Here is a 19,171-nt window from a genome sequence, read left to right as displayed (position 1 = left end):
ATCTTCTTTGAGTACTTTTAAATGCTTTTACACCAGGGAAGCTGGCAGGAACTAGACTGTGTCTGTATGTTTTGTAATTACCAACGATTACAATAAATGCTTCTCCTGTGCACGCAACGGCTGCTAATGCATCTGCTTTATTTAAGTAGTTTGGTGGTGATCATAAGTAGTGAAAAGGGGCCAAGGCCAAAATTTTCCTTTGTTTGTCTTAACATTTCTCAGTGTTTATTGTTGATATTCTGCTATGGGAGTACTGCTAATCAAGCCTCGTTTAGTAAAATATCCTTTATTTTATGATGGCTCTCAAGTGACTTATCAGCAGTTTTTTCTGTAGTTAGAGAAACTGTTAATGATAGAGATTCCTTTGTGTGAAAGAAACAAGATGCAAGCTGTCTTTCAGATTTTCTTTTTTTGTTCAGGATAATCTTGAAAGAAGTAACATGAAATTGCATAATGCAGATTTCAAGTTACCATGGCAGCAGAAAAACAGCATGAGGAACTGACTTGCCAAAAATAGCCTCTTTGTTATTGACATTTGTGTATTCCCAGCTCTAGCTCAGCACCAAATTTTGAAGGATTAGTGTTCAGTTTTGATAACTATTTGGTTGAGTGGGTTTTAGCATGAAGAACTTGCTGAATTTTTTACATAATCTAATAACTTTAAGATAAAAATATGATAAATCCTATGAGAATATGCTAATCCTTATCCTCTTGGAAAATTACCATAGAATGAATATATGCAATATGTATGCTTTATGTAATACACTTGGAAGTCCTGAGACATCCTTTTTGACACTAGAAAATTACAGTAATCATTTGCCTGGAAACTTTGAATGTCCATTCGGCTCACCTGCACATAAGAAAATGTTATGAATTACACATTGCTAGGGCAAAATGGCTTGTGGCTGGAAATGTCATTTCATTATTCATTCATACAGTCGCTTTGCTCTCCATTGTGAAGCCTTTTTTGTGCTGCATTATGTAATGAAGGGATGGGATTGAATGTGTATGAGTGGAGGGAGGGCTTGTGACTGGGACTTGCTGTCTTCATCTTTAATGAAGTCACACCTCAGTGAGTCCCTGCTTGTACAGATGCATATTATAGTTTAGTTTGTTTTTTGAGTGGGGGGTAGAGGGAGAGTTTATATCTTCTTGGGCTTTCCAGGATTTGCATGAAGCTTATTGGCATAAATTGTCACTTGTTCTGGACGTTGCTCTAAGCTTTGGGGATTGTTCCTGCGGAGCGAAGTTGTAGCTGATGATGGCCCATCACTGTGTGGGAGGGAGGCACCTTCTTCTTGATCAGAACTCTGTTCTGATTTAGCTCTGAAGAGATGAGCAGTTCTCCAGATAAACTCCTCTGGTCAACAGTATTGCAAAGACTTTGTTATATGGGACTGATGTTCATGGGATTTTACTTACAGCCAAAACAGCCATCTGTTTAAGTGGCAAATTACTGTCTGTGTCTGTTGAATAGAGTAACTGCTGGGCATTTCCCACAGACAGACTCCCACATTCATGTCTAAAGTTTGGGGACGTGCTGGCACTTCATGAAGAGTGTGTACAGGCCTTCTGGGAAGACAGAGACTGGTGGCTGCTTAATTGGAACGTTAATTTGCAAATTTGTGTCTTATAATGGTGAAGCTATTAATTTGTGTCTTCCTCTCACCCTTCCCAGAAGGGTTGTCATCATAATGTTTACTTTAAAAGTAGATTTCTGGAAGTTGCCTTATATTGGAAACCATCAGAAGTCAAGTTTTTAAAACTGAAAATATTCCATTTAAGGTATGCTTTCAGTGAAATTCAGTAGAGGAGAAACAGCTTGTGGAATAACTTGTGAAACAAGTCTTTGGTTACTTTGTTTTTATCTCATATAATGTAATACTGCAGAGGGTTTAACAGCAATATTTTGATCTCCTCTATGCAACTTTTGCTCTTATTAAATAGAAGCATTAAAATACTCCTCCTCAAATGAACACAAGACCTAAGACAGCATCTTTTACAAAGTCACACAAGCATTGGTCAGACCAAGAGCCTCTAGAGACCAGCGTTATGCCCAGGGACTATAATGGCAATAGGACATTTGTTTGCAAAGATATGAGATCCTTGCTTCAGTTAGTCCAAGCAACAACATCCAAGAAAAAAACAACTGCAAATGAAGTGGCTGGCAGGGAAGACAGTGTGATGTATTGCCCAGACTGAGGTTGATTCCTTGCTCTGTGGCTGTGGTGAGTCCAGCTGTTTCCTACAGCATGGCAGACTGGACTACATGATTTGGGGGTAGGAGCAATTGTGCTGTCTTATGAAGAAGAAAACTCTGTGTAAGCAGACACCCCAAGGAAGATGGTTCCCTGCAGTATTCACTGTTTTCAGCTCAGGAGCTTCTGAAGCTGAATATGTGTTTTTATTATGTTTCAGCAACACTCACTGTTTTTTTCTTCCATTTACTTGTGGAGTCCTGTTTGAACCAATGTAAAATTGCAATTCTCTTGATACCTTTTCTCACAGAGGTCAGAAAATGCATTGTCTCTGATGTAAAGAATCCTCCCAGCAAATTTTGTAGTAGAAGAGACAATGCCCTTTCTGTGCCTGTTGCTTGCAGTTCAGTGTTGTTACCCCTGTCATACAGAACAAGGGGTAATCAAGTAAATGGTCTCTGAGCATAAGGTCACAAGGAGTAATAAACAAGCCCTGATACCTCTGTACTTCGTGGCACTCAAAACAGTGTCTTTACGTTGTCATTGTTCAGGAGTGATGGGAAAGCTGGAAAACAGGGAGGTGATTCCAAGTAAGGTTGGCCTCATGCAGAGATTGTTTAACTTTGTCCATGAGGCTTTCTGTGTTATTCCTTAAATATTCCTGTGTTTCTGATTAGATAAGTGAGTTATGTGGCCTAGGTTTCATCCAGAATTCTTACGGCTTTGCTTTGAACAGAAAGTGAAATGCTTGCTTAGGTACTATAAATCCCTCCAGCAGCTGGTATTTAGCTGATATTTTTCTACTGTTTCAAGATGTTGCCAACTTTATTCTGCTTCTGATCTCTGACTGATAGTAGTTTGTTAGCCTTTGTTTTTCTTTTGTGATTTTAAAATATGTGGCTTCTAATTTTTATTGATAGCGTTAAATTTGTTTTACAAGAAAACAAGAGTACATTAAATGCTGTCTGCTTTTTGTTAGTAATTGCAGTAGGTTTTGCATTGCTGATGATTTAGGACTATGAAATGTGCTGGAGTGATTCGTCTGTAGTCAGTTCCTAAACATGAAAGAGTTTATGCAGATGTTTGAATTGAATGCAGAGTATTATCAGGATTTGTTTGGAATGCGAAACAGAAAGTGTTGTTTGTTGAAAGATGCTCCTAGTATGTATCTTTCATTTTTGCAAAGGGATTTAAGTTAATATAAAAACCCTAATGCATACTGCAGAAATGTCTGTGCTGTGATAAATAGCTTTTGAAATTTATTTCAGGTATGGACATGGATATGAAATTTTTTGTGTTGCTTGCAATAATTCAAACACTGTAATTGCCTCAGCGTGTAAGGTAAGAAAAGGTTCTAGCACCATCTAGTGAAAAGTGCTGTCATATTTCTAGTGCTGACAGAAGAGATGTCAGAATTCAGTTTGTACTGTACTGTATCTGCTCTTTAAGTTAACGTGAAAGATTTCTTATAAATGCCAGTTGCCTTGCAAAGGTGAGATTGAATACAGAGCTGTTGTTATTCAGAAATAATTCTGTGATTTGTTTAAAGTTCTTAGTAAGAGGAATTCTAACAAACAGTTATTTGTAACATTTTTCTGACACATTGTTATTGCTGGTAGAGTGCAGTGAAACAATCTTGAAACTTTGTAGAAGGAACTGGACTGTAACTCATGAAAAAAAAAAAGCCCCTTAACATTTTGGTATATTGAAATGTGTGATTTTTATATTTGCCTTATTTAATTCACACTGTTTTTTTTTTATTATTTTTTTATTTTATTTTTTTCTCTACAGGCTTCCAAAAAAGAACATGCAGCAATTATTTTGTGGTGCACTTCTTCTTGGAAGAAAATACAGAGTTTGTCATTTCACAATCTGACTGTTACTCAGCTGGCATTTTCACCTAATGACAAACTTCTATTAGCAGTGTCCAGAGACAGAAATTGGTCACTGTGGAGGGAAGAAGTCTCATCAGATTCAGGTAAGGTACATGGAATGGATTTACACATTTGAAGACTTTAAGATTTGTTCGCTATTTTTGGCTTCAAAGTATTTGGAAGATAATTGGTAAAATATTTTAAATGGACACTTTCCTTACAACTATTAAGTATTTAATAGTGGTATGTGTTCCTGTAGCTTTAGGAAGTGCAATTCATGGTGCATAGAAAAACTATAATGGGAGTTAAAATGTAGAAAAGGATATGATCAGGCATTAAATACTGTTTGATTGAAGTCTTCCTGCCTTTTACTTGTGGCTGTACATTACAAATTTACTGAAATGAAGTACATGAGCTGGAATACAGCGTCTGAATTTCAGACTGGTTTTCTGTCATGCAAAACCATTGTCTTGGTGTTCTGCACAAGCTACATTAGAAGGTTTGTTATTACATTGCTGTGTCCTGCATAGTACTGCCTTGTCTCTTTTTGCAGGGCATGATGCTCTGAGGCTCGTGACAGGATTAATTTCTGTCTTTGGTGTGGCTTTCTAATAATCCTACGCAATTGATTAATTTGGCTCGCTGTCTCTGCCTGTAAAATAGAACTGATGGTAAAGATTCCGTTGACTTTCTCATTAGGACTTTAAGCCTTGCAAAATCGTAAGGAAATTGCTGTTGAACATGAATGAATTCCTTGAACAGATGCTTATGCTGAAAACTATTATCATTGCACCATTGACTTAGTAAGAGCCCAGTAGTGTTTATGTGCTACAAGGTTACTGAGCTCTATAGAGTTTTCTCACAGACTTGGCAGTGAGTTTTCACCCTGTCACACAGTGTCTGCGTTCTGGCTTGAGATTCTGTTCTGCTCAGACTTTTATTTTAAAGCCTGGCATATTGTCCAGAGTAGTTAATATTTTGGATTAAAGAGTATGAATTCATACAGAAAGCAAAGGAAACACTTTTCATCTATTCATCACAAACTTCTCCATCTACAAAACATTGTTATTAGTATAAAGCAAGACTACTTGTATTGGCATCCCAATAAATGCTGTGTTCTGAAATGACAGTTCTTTCTAATTAGGAAAAGCATTCCCAAAGCTTTGCTGTCTGCTAATCAGATTTGCTGCCTGATTTTATGCGTGGTGAAACCGCAGCTTATCTTGTTGGGAGCAGATTAAGCTTTGGGATTGGATCATTGTGACTTCAGCTCTTGGGCCTTTACTGGTAACAACTAGAAACTATAGTGGGTTGCTTGGGTGTATGTGTACACATGGTAAAAACTGCACTATACTAAAGCTTTTGAAGTCAGTGTTTTTATTAAAAACTTGTATGGAACCTTGATATGTAATGCTTGAAATTCATTTCTTGTGAAACAGGTAAGCGTATAAAAGAAACTGTTCCCAGTTTTCATGCTGTAAGGACTGAGTGGTGTGGTCTTGGATCAGTACTAATTATGTTCAATTGATTAATGTTGGGAAAAAATACTAAGTACTCCTGATACTATTACTAAGTACCTCCCAAGTGCTTTAAAGATGAGTGTAACGGCGTCCAATTATTCCTGCTGTTCATATTATTCTTAATTATTCTAGGTACTTCTAGCAAACAAAGTAGTTGAAGTAAAGGTTTTTTCTTTGTTTTATTCCAGGACCAGTTTTCAGTTGCTGTGCACACACAGACAAAAATACAGCTGTTCACAGTCGAATCATTTGGTCCTGTGATTGGATGCCAGATAGCAAATATTTTGTTACTGGCAGTCGGGACAAAAAGGTAATTAATGTAAAAGGAATTTTAAAAGCCCAGAATCATTTTAAGTATATTTAAGATTAGCAAGTGCTGTATTCTAATGGACTCATGGTCTATAAGCACTAAGAGACAATAGTGTATGTTACCACAGAAATCAGGGAGACTTTCATATGGTGGATAAAGTGTTCAAATATGTGTGTACAAGATTGCATCTCAACTTTGCGCAGTGAGATAAGCATATGTCACAAACTGTCATGGCTATCTACTTCAGGTTTTATTGGATTTTCATAATATAATCTGTGTTTGTTATTAATATATTTAATGCAGTCAAGCAGACTTTCTAAGCAGTTGAATCTTTGTAGGTAGAAACTTTTAGGGGTCATCGCCTTTGTTCTGTGCTCTGGGAGTATTTTAACGGAGGGATTCCTAGATGATTCTCTTTTTCACAGGTCATCATCTGGGGTCAGTGTGATTTATCTGTGACTACTGAAGGCAGTGTGTTGGATTCAATCAAACCTTGTTCAACAGTACTGGATGCTGGAGATTCTGTTACTGCCGTTAGTATCAGCCGTGTGCTTACTCCTGATGGAAGGTATTGCTGACTTATATAGTGCCATTCTAAATTCATCTTGAAATCAGTATGTTTTTCCCCTTTAGTAATTTTGTGTGGCTTAACAGCTCTTAACATGTAGCTGTCAAGTATTTGACTACTTGAATTCTTTTTTCATTCCTTAACCTATTTTCGGTTGGGGGGGAGAGGATGACAGAGGGGGTTAATGCATCTGAGACACATTTGTTCTTATGATAATGTTGTCTGGACTGATGCTGTAATAACCTGCTTATGAGTATTATATTTTTTATTCTAACCAAATGAATTTACAAATTCCTGTTTTGTTCATTTTTATGGAGGTGCTTTGATTTATACTGATTTTTTTTTTTTTCCATGAAAAAAGTGTATATTATTATGAAGGCTGAGTTGCAATGCTTTGTTTGAGTGCTTAGAATTCTGCAGTTCTTTTAGAATTAATGCAGTTGTTCTCTTTATAGGTATATTGTTGCAATAGGCTTAGAAAATGGGAAGATTAACTTTTACACATGGAAGCAGAGTGGACAAGAACCATCAGCAGCTGACTGGACCGAGTGTGTTGAGATGGATAACAGGTATATCTTTTGAAGTATTTTAGGAGCAATTAAGTGTTCTTACCAAGACTGATAGTACTGGAATTTTTTTCTTATGTTATAAAATGATATGAAACTGCTTTATTTTCATACAAATTTGATATCCTTTTAGGAAAAGACTGATCCCTGGAAACCTGCGGATGTCTTTTATCATAGTCTGAAAATAAAAAATAAAACTTTTTTAGTGTTAACCAGAGAACAAGATAGTAGAAAATACTGAATGCTGGGGGAAAGAATCATTGAATGTGAACACTGTCTGTATACATTTGCAAAGAATTTTGAAGTAGATGACAAAGTTTTAAAGAGCAGCTTACAGCAAAAACTAAAGGAATCGTAAGTTGAATATGGTGCTGCTATGGTGACAGTAAGAGAAACTCTACAGAGAGACTTTGAATATTTAACTTGGAACATTTTCTTAGATTCTTTCTCTATGTATTAACATGGATAGTATCAGAAATGAAAGTTGATGGTGACTTTGGCCTGTGTACTTGTAGTGAATTTGAAAGGGATGCCAAATGACAGGAAATGACATACTAAAACCCGAAAATCTGTCCTATCTTGGTAACTGAGATGCTAGATCTTCAGCCTAACATGACAAAACTTCAAATCAATAACTGTTTAAATAATTGATGACCGTGAAGATAAAATGTCACTGGCATTAATGGCCCTACTTATTTTTAAGAACTTCATACCTGCTGATTATCACAAGTCAGCTTTTCCTCAGTTGGTAGAGTTAAGTGTACTAATTATATAAATGTTGATGTTTACATTCACATACCCAACTGTGCTTGACATTTCGCAGTTATGTATGGATTTCTTTTTGTTGCAGCCAAAGCCATGCTCTTGCTGTGAAACGTTTGTGTTGGAGACATCGTGAGGGCAGAGCTGGACATAATGATCAGAAAAACAGCGAGTGGTTGCAGCTTGCAAGTTGTGGAGCTGATCACTGTGTTAAAATATTCAATGTCAACAGATTTGCTCTTTAACAGAGACAGCAGGCCTGTCTGTGCGAAATTAATTCGCAACACTTTTTCAGCATTTTTTAATCTTGTTTTTGAATCGTTTTCTGCTGTGGAAAGTGAAACATCTGAAATATAACTTATTAAAACAACTTTGATAACTGGAAATATTTTTCTAATTCTGCACTTCTGGGAAATGTGAAGTATTTATATATTTTGATTGGTGAATGTCCTGGAGATCAGGGATAGGAGGTGTGGGATATGGCATAGAAGAAGGTTAAGGAGATCTCTTTGTTTACTGTGAGTCTGGAGTTGGTGGGAGGCAGCCAATAGTTGGGTTCTTGCATGCTTGGGTTGAAAGTGGAGTATGGAATTGTTTGAAACACCTTATTATTAAATGCAACTGTCAGTTAGCCTGTCAGTGCTGGCACTGTTTCAGCATCTGCAGTTAACCAGAGATCAGAATAGACTACACATCTCTCCCTGATAGCCTTCAGAGTGTTTATTATAGTACCTGTCCAAGTCTTAGACCAGCTGGCTATAGAGCAGGCATGTCCAATCCACTGACTGCATGCAGACTGGCATGACTAGCAGTGCAGCGCGCCCTGCCTTGCTCTGCTCTGTAAGGGTGGTGGCTCTTCCCTGTGGAGTGACCCTGAGCATGCACCCATCATTAGTAACACTGTGTGAACTGGAACACAGGGAGGGTTGTGCTGAGCAGCACGGACTCAAGCGATGACAAATAATTGTATGTGTTTTGATACACTGGCTAAGCAAAGAATACACAGTCATGCTTTCTGTTTTGATAAAGGAGTTTGAGAATAGATTTCAAGATAGCAAAAAAATCATGAATTTGTTTGTGGCACCGTTTTCAGTTGATATAAATACATTACCTGCAAATTTCCAAATGCAGTGTATAGAGCTGCAATGAGATATTCAACTCAGAAATCTGGTAACATCTTACAAAAGTCTAGTAGAGAGACATCTCTTAGAAGAGAAAAATACCTTTCACTTCACAACCACACCTTATTCATGTTATTGCTTTTTGGCTGCATGTTTGTGAACAGTTGTCGAGGATAAAGTACAAGAAGAATGAGATTTCATCAAAGATCTCTGAACACCTTGAGAGCTCCCTGAGAATGCAACCACTACTGCTGAGGAAGACTGATGCATTAGTTTCACAAAACAATGTCAAATATCCCACTAGTTATATGAGTTTGTTCCTCTCTTTTTTAATGTTTTTAGAAAAATGCTTAAAATGTTTTGTTACTTAAATATATCAATGATATTACGTCTTTTAAGATGGCTGCTTCAAAAACAATGCATCCTATTTTATGATGTTAGACCATGGTGTCTGAAATGGATGTTGATATGGCAGTAGAGGTTGAGCCTTCCCACCAATATCCCATTACATTTTGTTGTCATAAGACAGATGTCAGCAGAGGGGCAGTCTGACACAATGGCATCTGACATGGAAACATGGATGGAGCAAAAGTGTGGAATTGAATTTCTCCATGCAGAAAAATAAGGCGCCCATTCACATTCATCAACTCTTGCTGAATGTGTGCATAGGAGGCATTTCTTTCTGAACAATGTATGTATGTGCAGCTCGGTACTATTCCTCTTTACTCATTTTGGCCTAGACAAGCCAAAGGGTTGGACATCCATGCTTTCCAAAACTTGCATGTCTTGCCATAGAGGGAAAAGCAAAATCTATTAATTGTTCCTCTTGTATTTTGTGCTATCACTGAACAAACTTTCTTTACCAATAACAGTGTTGTTAAATGAGCATCAGCTATTACACAATTAAGTAATGCATTCCATTATATCTGGGATTTTTGTGACTCAGTCATATTGAAGAGTTCCTCATAGTTCCAACATCAGATGTGTCAGATCAGTCTGTTGCTCCCCTCAGTTAAAATGTTTGCAACAGACACTTTTTATTTAAGGTAGAGATCATCCAGAGACTAACACATAATAGTCTTTTGCAATGTAGAACGTTATGTTTGTCCCCATATCACTTTACTGTGCATTTAGGTTTTGTTTTTTTTTTTTTAAAAAAAAAATCATATACCTCTACCTGTTCAGTAGATCTAATACAGTTTCTCAAATCAGCAGCTGGGTAACAACTTGGGTGTTGACTTCATTTTCTCACCTGGTAGCAGAGAATTTTTTTTGCTCCATGTAAGTGAGATATAAAGGAAAGTAATTTTAGAGGTAATTTTGTGAGTAACATTGGCTTCCTAATGAAGAATACAGTTCTCTAAACAGAAAAATAATACTTTAGGTATTAATAATAATTTAAGATTACTATGAAAGTATCTACAGAATTTCTATGTTGCTTGATGTTTTCTTTATTTACAAAAAAAAAAAAAAAAAAAAAAAGGGAAACATTGGCAATATTCATTCTATTCCATTATCCTTGTTTTATTGGTGTTACAAATCCTGGTGGAATAATGTGCCACCTTGCTGTATTTCCTTCTTCCTGCAAAAACTTGATTAGAATTTTCTACACTTTTTGCCCACTTGAATGGCTGTCACTTTCGTTTCTCCCATGCTTTTCCTTTGTGTGTACTTTACTGAGAGACCCTATTTCATACACTGAAATAATGCATCCATCCATGCATGCACGATTTATGACATTAAAGAAAGTTGTGACTTCTGTCCTGTTTACCCGACTGACCTGACCACGGTCTTGTTTGTCTACAAAGATCTCTTATTTCTGCATTTTCTGCTGTGCTGCCCTGGTGGTCTGTCAATGCTGTTTTCTGCTGTCAAGAGTCATGCCTCTTTCCATTCCAACACACCCTGTTTTCTAGGAGGACAATTGTTTTTCCACTGCTTTCCTTGAATGAAATCTCAAGTTGCTCTTGGGTACAGTTGGAAGATAGTCAGCCTCTATATTTTGCAAGTTGCTTAAGTCTCTCTGTTGCAAATAATCCAATGCCATAAAAATTTAAAGTTAAATTTAGTGTTTCTGCCAATATATCTTCTCAAGACTGTCATGTAAGCTGTACAAGCTCCAGTCGTAAGAGGCTCCAACTTTCCACAGCACAGCCTGTTACTGCATTTGTTTTCCCTTAACGAGATGATCATGTACAGCAGTCAGAAGTGAAAACTTACTATCTGGAATCATAATGCTCCCTGTCTTTGCATTATTCTTTCCTGTCAGTGCTTAGGTAAGGCTTAATGATGCTGTTCTAGCAATAAAAAGCCACAGGCAAATGGTGCATGTCAAAACGCACACATCTAGAGCAGCCTAATCCTCCACATCACATTTTCTAACTCCGATTAGAACTTCTGAGTTTGTTTGCATTTCTGTCATCAAAATGGACAAAGGCAGTGTACTTATTTTAAATCCCAGTGCTCCAGCAGGATGCAAAGCTCAAATGACATCCTTATAAACTGAGGCTCTCCACAGTACTACTTATAATTTACTGTCTTTTTTTTTTTTGACCAACCATTGCTTCTGAAGCGTGCAGAACTGGGTCTGTGCAGGTTTAGGGAGCTAAGCTGCTTATTGCCTCTGCTGTGCTGAAGTGTTACTTCCTGAAGTTCCTGGTCTGATTGATGTACGCACTTCTGGAGCTTACCGTTAAGTAATAGAGCGCGTTTAATGAAAGGTTACCATAAATGCTAAAGCAGATGAGATCTTGTCACACAGATCTAGGCCCTTAGCTAACTGCAAGCTTTCAATACTTTTCTTGTGGTTATGTGTGTTGGTGTTCCTCTCCATCCTGACTCCAAGTTGCAGATCTTTGCCTAGATGCTGGGTTGTAGGTTTTTTTTTTTGCCTTCTGTCCTTACACTATAAAATGTGTGGACTCTTACCTTCAAACTTTCTGCATTTGTGACATACTGGGGTTGAATTGAGCCAGTGGATTAGAACAACTTATAGGATATATGTGGACACTTGTAAACCAGAAAAAAGATTGGATCAGGGTAAAAACTTAAAACTCCTTTACAAAAATGTAACTGCAACTCTGACAAAATGCAGGCACTCACCTCATGTTTGCCCTTATGCGATTCATGCTTTGTTGTTTTTCTTTTGTGATGGCGTTTATCAGAAGATAAGTGGCTTGCATTAGACCGAGAAAACAAAACAATTTACTGGATTGTTCATCTAATTGCTATTGAATAACACCACTGTAGCATTATCAACTTTTAGCCCAGAATCTCAATTCTAGGAAGCAAACTGCTTTATATATTGCAGTTGTTGGGAAAGTTTCCAAATATATGGGTTTCATTCGGCTTCTTTCCCTCTCCTCCAATCCCTTTTGAAATATGGGCTGTTGAATCTTTCTGCATCAACTCCAGGCAGAAATACATCTCAAAAGCCCGTAATCATCACAGCCTGAATCTGCAGTATCTGTTTTCAAATGCAATGCACCATAGCACTTATTCCAAGTCACTTTTGAATTGCAAAGTTAGACTGGTTCTTTACCTCCTACCTGGTTCAAAGCCCCAAGGAAATGTAAACCAGCTGTGCCAGCAGTCTCCAAGGTATCCCATTCAGGAACAGTTGGGAAACACATTATTAGAAAGGAGAGAGAAGTGTTCTGCAGCAGGAAATCTTGAGTCTGGCATCTTAAGTGGATGAAAAAAATATGTTTTTATCATGGAGCAATAACGTATTGAAGTCTTTATGGGCTCTCTGTACAGGAAAGATGAAAATAGAAAGCAGTTTGTAGTCGCTCCAAGGCTTTTTCTTTTGTTTTAGTGACCAGCCCTTTGTGTACCTTGTACATTATGTTCCATGTACAGTGCCACTGAGAGTTAGACTTAAAGGAATAGGATTGGCTCATCTCGAAGAAGAGAGATGTGAAAAAGAAAGCAAGAAATTGTGTGAGTCTTGTTCATAATTAGAGATCTATAAACAAAAAAGCCATCTTGAATCTTTCAGGCCAGAATGTAGGCATCCTCAGGTCTGTTTTGAGCTAAAGAGATTGACTTTTGTGGGGAGAACGTTGTGGCTTGCATGTTGTGGCTTGCACAAAGACCTGGAGAAACTGAGCTTGTGTAAAATGGAAAGGTGCAAGGAGCTGATGTTCAGCCTGAGGAGATCCTGCCTGGTGCTTGCTGCACAGTGCCACCAACAGCAAGTTCTGGTTGTGCCTATCTTTCCAGCTATGAGCTGGGAAAAAAAAGTTCCTGTATTATGCCAAGCTTTAAAAAGAATGTGTATGTATTCTGTTTTTGTATGTCTTGTGGTCTGAAACTTCAGAAGCAACAAGAAGCTGGTGAAAATTTCGAGGAAGTCAATTATTGAGCTCTCAGCTATTAAAAACATAACTTTGGCAACCGTGAGTAATCTCTGTTTTCCCAAATATTTAAGGGAAAGAAATATGAATGTTCTGAGACTGGCTACTGGTTGCAGCTATTGGGTGATTATGGGAGAGAAGGAAGCAGCTGTTCCCTCACATAGGCTAGAATCTCACTTTAAGGAAGAATGGTCTGTTACAAATAAGAAAACTTCAAAGTAACTGTGATAAGCAGCAAAGATATTCCTTAAGACAAAGAAAGGAGTATCTGGACGTGTACAAAGGATGAGACAAAATCTGGCAGTACAAAAAAAAAAAAAAAAAAAAAAAAATCAGACCTTGCCATTAGTGCATTAGGAAGCTGTTGGAGGAGGGAGTTGAGCGCAGTTCAACAGTGCTCTGCTACTACTCTTACCAGTTTAATGCTATCTATAGCTGCTTGGAATACTAGTTTTGTGGTGCTGAGGAGGGTGTTTACCCTGTAACTTCCCTAGCCCTTTAGCCTCCAACCTTTCCCAGTTTTACTCAATGATTCTGGGGCCTTCCCTCCACTGCTCCTCTTTGGACAACTTTGCCTGTGTCAACCCCTGGCTTTCCCTTATTCTGCTACCTTTTTAATTTGTTCCACAACTCCAGCCCATTCAGAGATGTCTGCGCTTGGTCGAGTTGGAGAGCTCTCATAGTTTCTTGTAGCATCAGAATAGTTCTCAGAATAGTTCTGCTTTATTGCGTTCAACATAAATCTTATATACCATTCACTTACAAGCAAGAAATTCTTCTCCCTCTAATCAGTTCACTGGCCTAGCTTCTCCCAAACAGCAGTGATAAAGGATGAAAGATTTCTTAAGTGTGATAAGATTAATGCATACAAACAGAACCTCCTGTTTACCCTTAGACACAAACAGATACCATTTGCTCTCTCTTACACTCCAGACTCCCGAGGTTTCACATCGATAGGGTATATCAACAAGTGTGATAAACTGTTTGGTAACTGCTCACATTTACATCTTTCCCCACACAGAGATCACAACACCCCTGTACCCCAGTGACCTAAGTTGCCTCCCTATTGCTCATCACCAATCATGAATTTGAACCCAGGGAGAACAGCAGAACTGGGACTTTTAAGTTACACCTTCACTATTTGCACCATCCCATGGCTACTGAATTCAGAATCCGGGCTGTGAGCATCTCAGTGAAATGGGAAATTTCATAGAATCATGGAATGGTTTGGGTTGGAAGGGGCCTTTAAAATCACCTAGTTCCAACCGCCTGCTATAGTCAGGGAAACCTCCCTCTAGACCAGGTTGCTCAAAGCCCCATCCAGCCTGGCCTTCAGTGCTTCCAGGAGGGGGCATCCACAGCCTCACCGGGCAACCTGTTCCAGTGTCTCACCAATCTCACAGTAAAGAATTTCTTCCTAACATCTAGCATAAATCTTTTTCAGTTAAAAAAAAAAAAAACATTTCTCCTCATCCTATTGATGCACGCCCTTTAAAAAAAGTCCATTCCCAGCTTTCCTGTAGGCACCCTTCAGGTACTGGAAGGCTGCTGTTAGGTCCACCCAGAGCCTTCTCTTCTCCAAACTGAAGAGCCCCAGCTATCTCAGCCTGTCCCTGCAGGGGAGGGTGCTGCAGCCCTCTGGTTATCTTCGTAGCTTTCCTCTGGATCTGCTCCAACAGTTCAATATCCTTATGTTAGCATGCCCAGAACTGGATGCAGTACTTCAGGAGGGCTCTCATGAGAGCAGAGGGGCAAAATCACTTCCCTTGACCTGCTAGTCACACTTCTCTTGATGCAATACAGGATACAGTTGGCCTTATGAACTGCAAGTGCATATTGAATCATCAACTGACACCCTCAAATCCTTCTTCTCAGGGGTGCTCTCAAGCCATTCTCTGCACAACCTGTATCTATTGGGAAAATCAGGCAGGAGACCTGTGTGGATGAGCAAGGAGCTCATGCACAAGCTTAAAGGAAAGAAGAAGGTCCATGAAATGTGGAAAAAGGGTTTGACCACCTAGGAAGAATATAGGAATGTAGTCAGGGCCTGCAGGGATGAAACGAGGAAGGCTAAAGCCCGCCTGGAATTGAATCTGGCTAACGTGATAAAGGATAATAAAAAAGGCTTCTTCAAGTATGTTAACAGCAAAAGGAAAACTAGAGAGAATGTGGGCCCCTTACTAAGTGGGGGGGGCTAGGGGGGTTCTGGTAACAGGGGATGCTGAGAAGGTAGAGATACTGAATGCCTTCTTTACTTCCATCTTCAGTGAAAAGGCTCTCCCTTAGGTTTCCCACACCCTGGAGGTTAGTGAGAGGGTCTGGGGAATGGGAGACTTCCTTTAGTCAGGAAAGAGGTGGTGTGTGAGCACCTAGGCAGTAATAAGGTCCACAAGTCCATGGGATCTGATAGGGTGCATCCACCTATGCTGAGGGAGCTGGAGGAAGTCATTGGCAAACCTTTCTCCATCATCTTTGAGAGGTCTTGGATAATGGGGGAGGTCCCTGAAGACTGGAGGATAGCCAATGTTACTCCAGTCTTCAAAAAGGGCAAGAAGGAAGATCCGGGTAATTATAGGCCTCTCAGCCTCACCTCTGTCCCTGGAAAGGTGATGGAACAGCTGTGCTGGATGTCATCTCCAGACAACTGGGAGGAAAAGGAGGTTATCGAGAGTAGTCAGCGTGGGTTCACCAAGGGGAGGTCGTGCTTGACCAACCTGGTGGCCTTCTATGATGCTGTCACAATCTGGGTGGATGGGGGAAGAGCAGTAGATGTAGTCTACCTTGATTTTAGGAAGGCATTTGATACTGTCTCCCACAACATCCTTATAACAAAGCTGAGGAAGCGTGGGATAGACAAGTGGACAGTCAGGTGGGTTGAAAACTGGCTGACTGGCAGAGCGCAGAGGGTTGCCATTGGTGGTGCAGAGTCTGGCTGGAGACCTGTTCCTCAGGGGTCTGTGCTTGGTCTAGTCTTGTTCAACATCTTCATCAATGACCTTGATGAGGGGATAGTGGCCACCCCTCAGCAAGTTTGCTGATGATACGAAGTTGGGAGGATTGGCTGACACGCCTGAAGACTGTGCTGCCATTCAGTGAGACCTGGATAGGCTGAAGAGCTGGGCAGTAAGAAACCAGATGAGGTTTAACAATAGCAAGTGTAGAGTCTTGCATCTGGGGAGGAATAATTGCATGCACCAATACAGGCTGGGGGATGAGCTGCTGGAGGGGAGCTCTGCAGAGAGGGACCTGGGCATCCTGGTGGACGACAGGTTGGCCATGAGCCAGCAGTGTGCCCTCATGGCCAGAAAGGCCAATGGCATCCTGGGGTGCATTAAAAAGAACGTGGCCAGCAGGTTGAGGGAGGTGATCCTCCTCCTCTACTCTGCCCTGGTAAGGCCTCATCTGGAGTTCTGTATCCAGTTCTGGGCTCCCCAATACAAAAAAAAGACAGGAACCTCTTGGAAAGAGTCCAGCATAGGGCCACAAAGATGGTGAAGGGCCTGGAGCATCTCCCCTATGAAGAAAGGCTGAGTGAACTGGGTTTGTTTAGTCTTGAGAAAAAATGACTGAGAGGGGATCTAGTCCAAGTTTATAAATATCCGAGGTGTGGGGGCCATAGTGGTGAGGCCAGTCTCTTTTCAGTGGTACGTGGAGACAGGACAAGGGGAGATGGACACAAGCTGCAGCATAGGAAGTTTTGCACAAATGTGCGCAAGAACTTCTTTACAGTGAGGTGACGGAGCACTGGAACAGGCTGCCCAGGGAGGTGGTGGAGTCTCCTTCTCTGGAGCTGTTCAGGTCTCGCCTGGACGCCTACCTGTGCGACCTGGTGTAGGGAACCTGCTTTGGCAGGGGGGTTGGTCTTGATGATCTCTAGATGTCCCTTCCAACCCCAAAAATTCTGTGATTCTGTAAGTATGCTAGGCATTTCCCTGACACAGGTGCAGGACCTTGCACTTGGCCTTGTTGAATTTCATGAGGTTGGCATAGACACACCTCTCAAGCCTCTCTAGGACCCCTCTGGATGGCATCCCTTCCCTCTAGGGTGTCAACTGCACTACTGAGCTTGGTGTCATCTACAAACTGGCTGAGGTGGATTTGGTCTCTCTGCCCATGACATATCAAAAGATACTAATAACACTGGTCCCAGCACTGATCCCTGAGGAACACCACTTGTCCCTGGTCTCCACCTGGACATTAAACTACTGGCCACAACCCTCTGATTGCGGCTATTGAGACAATTCCTTATCCTGCAAGTGGTCTACCTCATGGTGCTGCCTCCAGAAAAGAATGAGGCCAACTCCCACTGCAGAGGGCTCTTGGCTCCCTATGCAGATCCCTACCACTCATATGAGCATAGTTCCCACTCTTACTTTGTGTGATACACTCTCTCAATTTGTGTTCAGTGGCATTTTCAAACTTTGCTAGCATCATCATTTTATTTTCTGCAATAATTCATCTGTGCTGTAATGCAGTGATAAAACTGAAAATGATCTCTCACTCTCTATGGAAGAAGTAGATCAGATAGCAAATCACTTAGCATAATGACAGGGCCCACCCAGTACCACCAAGGATACTAAACAGGCATGCCCTGGATTTGAAGTGCTCTAAAAGTCTGCTCCATGTAATAGATGCATGCACAATTTAGCCAACCTTCCTGCTGTACCCCTGCAAGAAAAGAGGGTGCTGTACCGTATAATCAGTGAATATAAAGATGCTATAATTTCAAAATAAACAAGAGAGCTTGGCTAAACAGGTTATAATAACAAAAAGAGAACAGATAGAATGCTTACCCATATCCTAGGCTTGATGCAAAACTCCAGAGGAGGGATTTCCAGAAGAGATCCTTTCCCTCTAGCAGTCAGCTCTTAAATAGGTCTAGGAGAGCCAGGCTCCATCCCTTCCAGCAGCACGGGAGAATTGCCTTCACCTGTGCTTCCATGGCTGACTCATTGTTTGCCTCAGGTGATCAATCAGAGGTTCAGGCCGGGATTCAGCAGTTCCCATACGTGTGCCTAAGGTAACTGCCATGTTATAATAGTGTCACCTGTATATGGATTATAGCTGATCCAGTTACAGCAAACAGAGTTTTCACTACAGAGGAACTATTTCCCTTTGAACATACAAACAAGGATTCTCAATTTTGTGTTTTTTTTTCTAAGCTTTTCCTCACCCATTCTTTTAAGAGGGTGTTTTGCCTTCTCAGACAATTCTCCATTTGTGCAGACTCCTAAATTCCCATCAGTCCATCTTTCTTTGCTCTATATCCTCTTTTCTCTTCCTCTTGGTCATGTAAGATAATCCTATTCTTTTTAGTTCATGATCCTAAGGGAGCATATACATAAAATGTGTAACATCCTTTTAGTACTTTATCTTCTGCCTTCTGTATTTCTGCGTATGATTCCTCCTTCACTGGGTTTTGGGTTTTGGTGTTTACCCAGCCTGTCAGGTCTCATTACCTCCTTTTTCCCTGACAGCAAATTGCTAGCAGCGTATGTGTGAGTAGTGTATGTGTGAGCAGCATACCTTCTTCTCTTCCTAAAGCATATGCTTTCTACCTGCCACTGGGGAGAATTTTTTTCCTCTACAAAAGTGAATTGACTGCAATCTCCAAGGGAAGCTCTTCGAGTACTTTTCAAGATAAAACAATTGTTATGTTTGCCTTTCCATTTCATAATCTCAGACAGTCTCTATCCTAGGAGTCTTCATATAAAGATGTACATCTTCAGGAGAATATCAGTACTTCACAGAAACTCCTTTTAGAGCCTACCAGTCAAACCCTTTGTTTTGATGTGGCAGGCAGACCTACATGTGGCCATCGCATATCAGTTATCCAGATGCTAAAAGTCATCACTGCTGTGTGCAGAAAACATGCAGGTCTGTTGCAGGTTTCT

General features: G+C 40.1%; 1 protein-coding gene across 3 annotated transcripts in view; it reads left to right on the top strand.

Moving 5' to 3' along the window:
- The window catches only part of ELP2 (elongator acetyltransferase complex subunit 2), a 32,999-nt gene extending 24,815 nt beyond the window's left edge, over positions 1-8,184 (top strand). For all 3 annotated transcript variants that reach the window (XM_052704314.1, XM_052704313.1, XM_052704315.1), the window contains 6 exons: positions 3,467-3,539; positions 3,990-4,176; positions 5,781-5,902; positions 6,328-6,470; positions 6,926-7,039; positions 7,887-8,184. In XM_052704314.1, the coding sequence (XP_052560274.1) occupies positions 3,467-3,539; positions 3,990-4,176; positions 5,781-5,902; positions 6,328-6,470; positions 6,926-7,039; positions 7,887-8,043 (796 nt within the window). In that variant the 3' untranslated portion in view covers positions 8,044-8,184. The remainder of the gene's footprint in view (positions 1-3,466; positions 3,540-3,989; positions 4,177-5,780; positions 5,903-6,327; positions 6,471-6,925; positions 7,040-7,886) is intronic.
- Positions 8,185-19,171: the final 10,987 nt, after the last annotated feature.

This window comes from Tympanuchus pallidicinctus, unplaced genomic scaffold (assembly GCF_026119805.1).
Source record: "Tympanuchus pallidicinctus isolate F22 unplaced genomic scaffold, pur_lepc_1.0 scaffold5, whole genome shotgun sequence".
NCBI classification, from domain to species: domain Eukaryota; kingdom Metazoa; phylum Chordata; class Aves; order Galliformes; family Phasianidae; genus Tympanuchus; species Tympanuchus pallidicinctus.
Note: the sequence above shows the minus strand (reverse complement) of the source record. Positions and strands in the feature narration are given on the sequence as shown.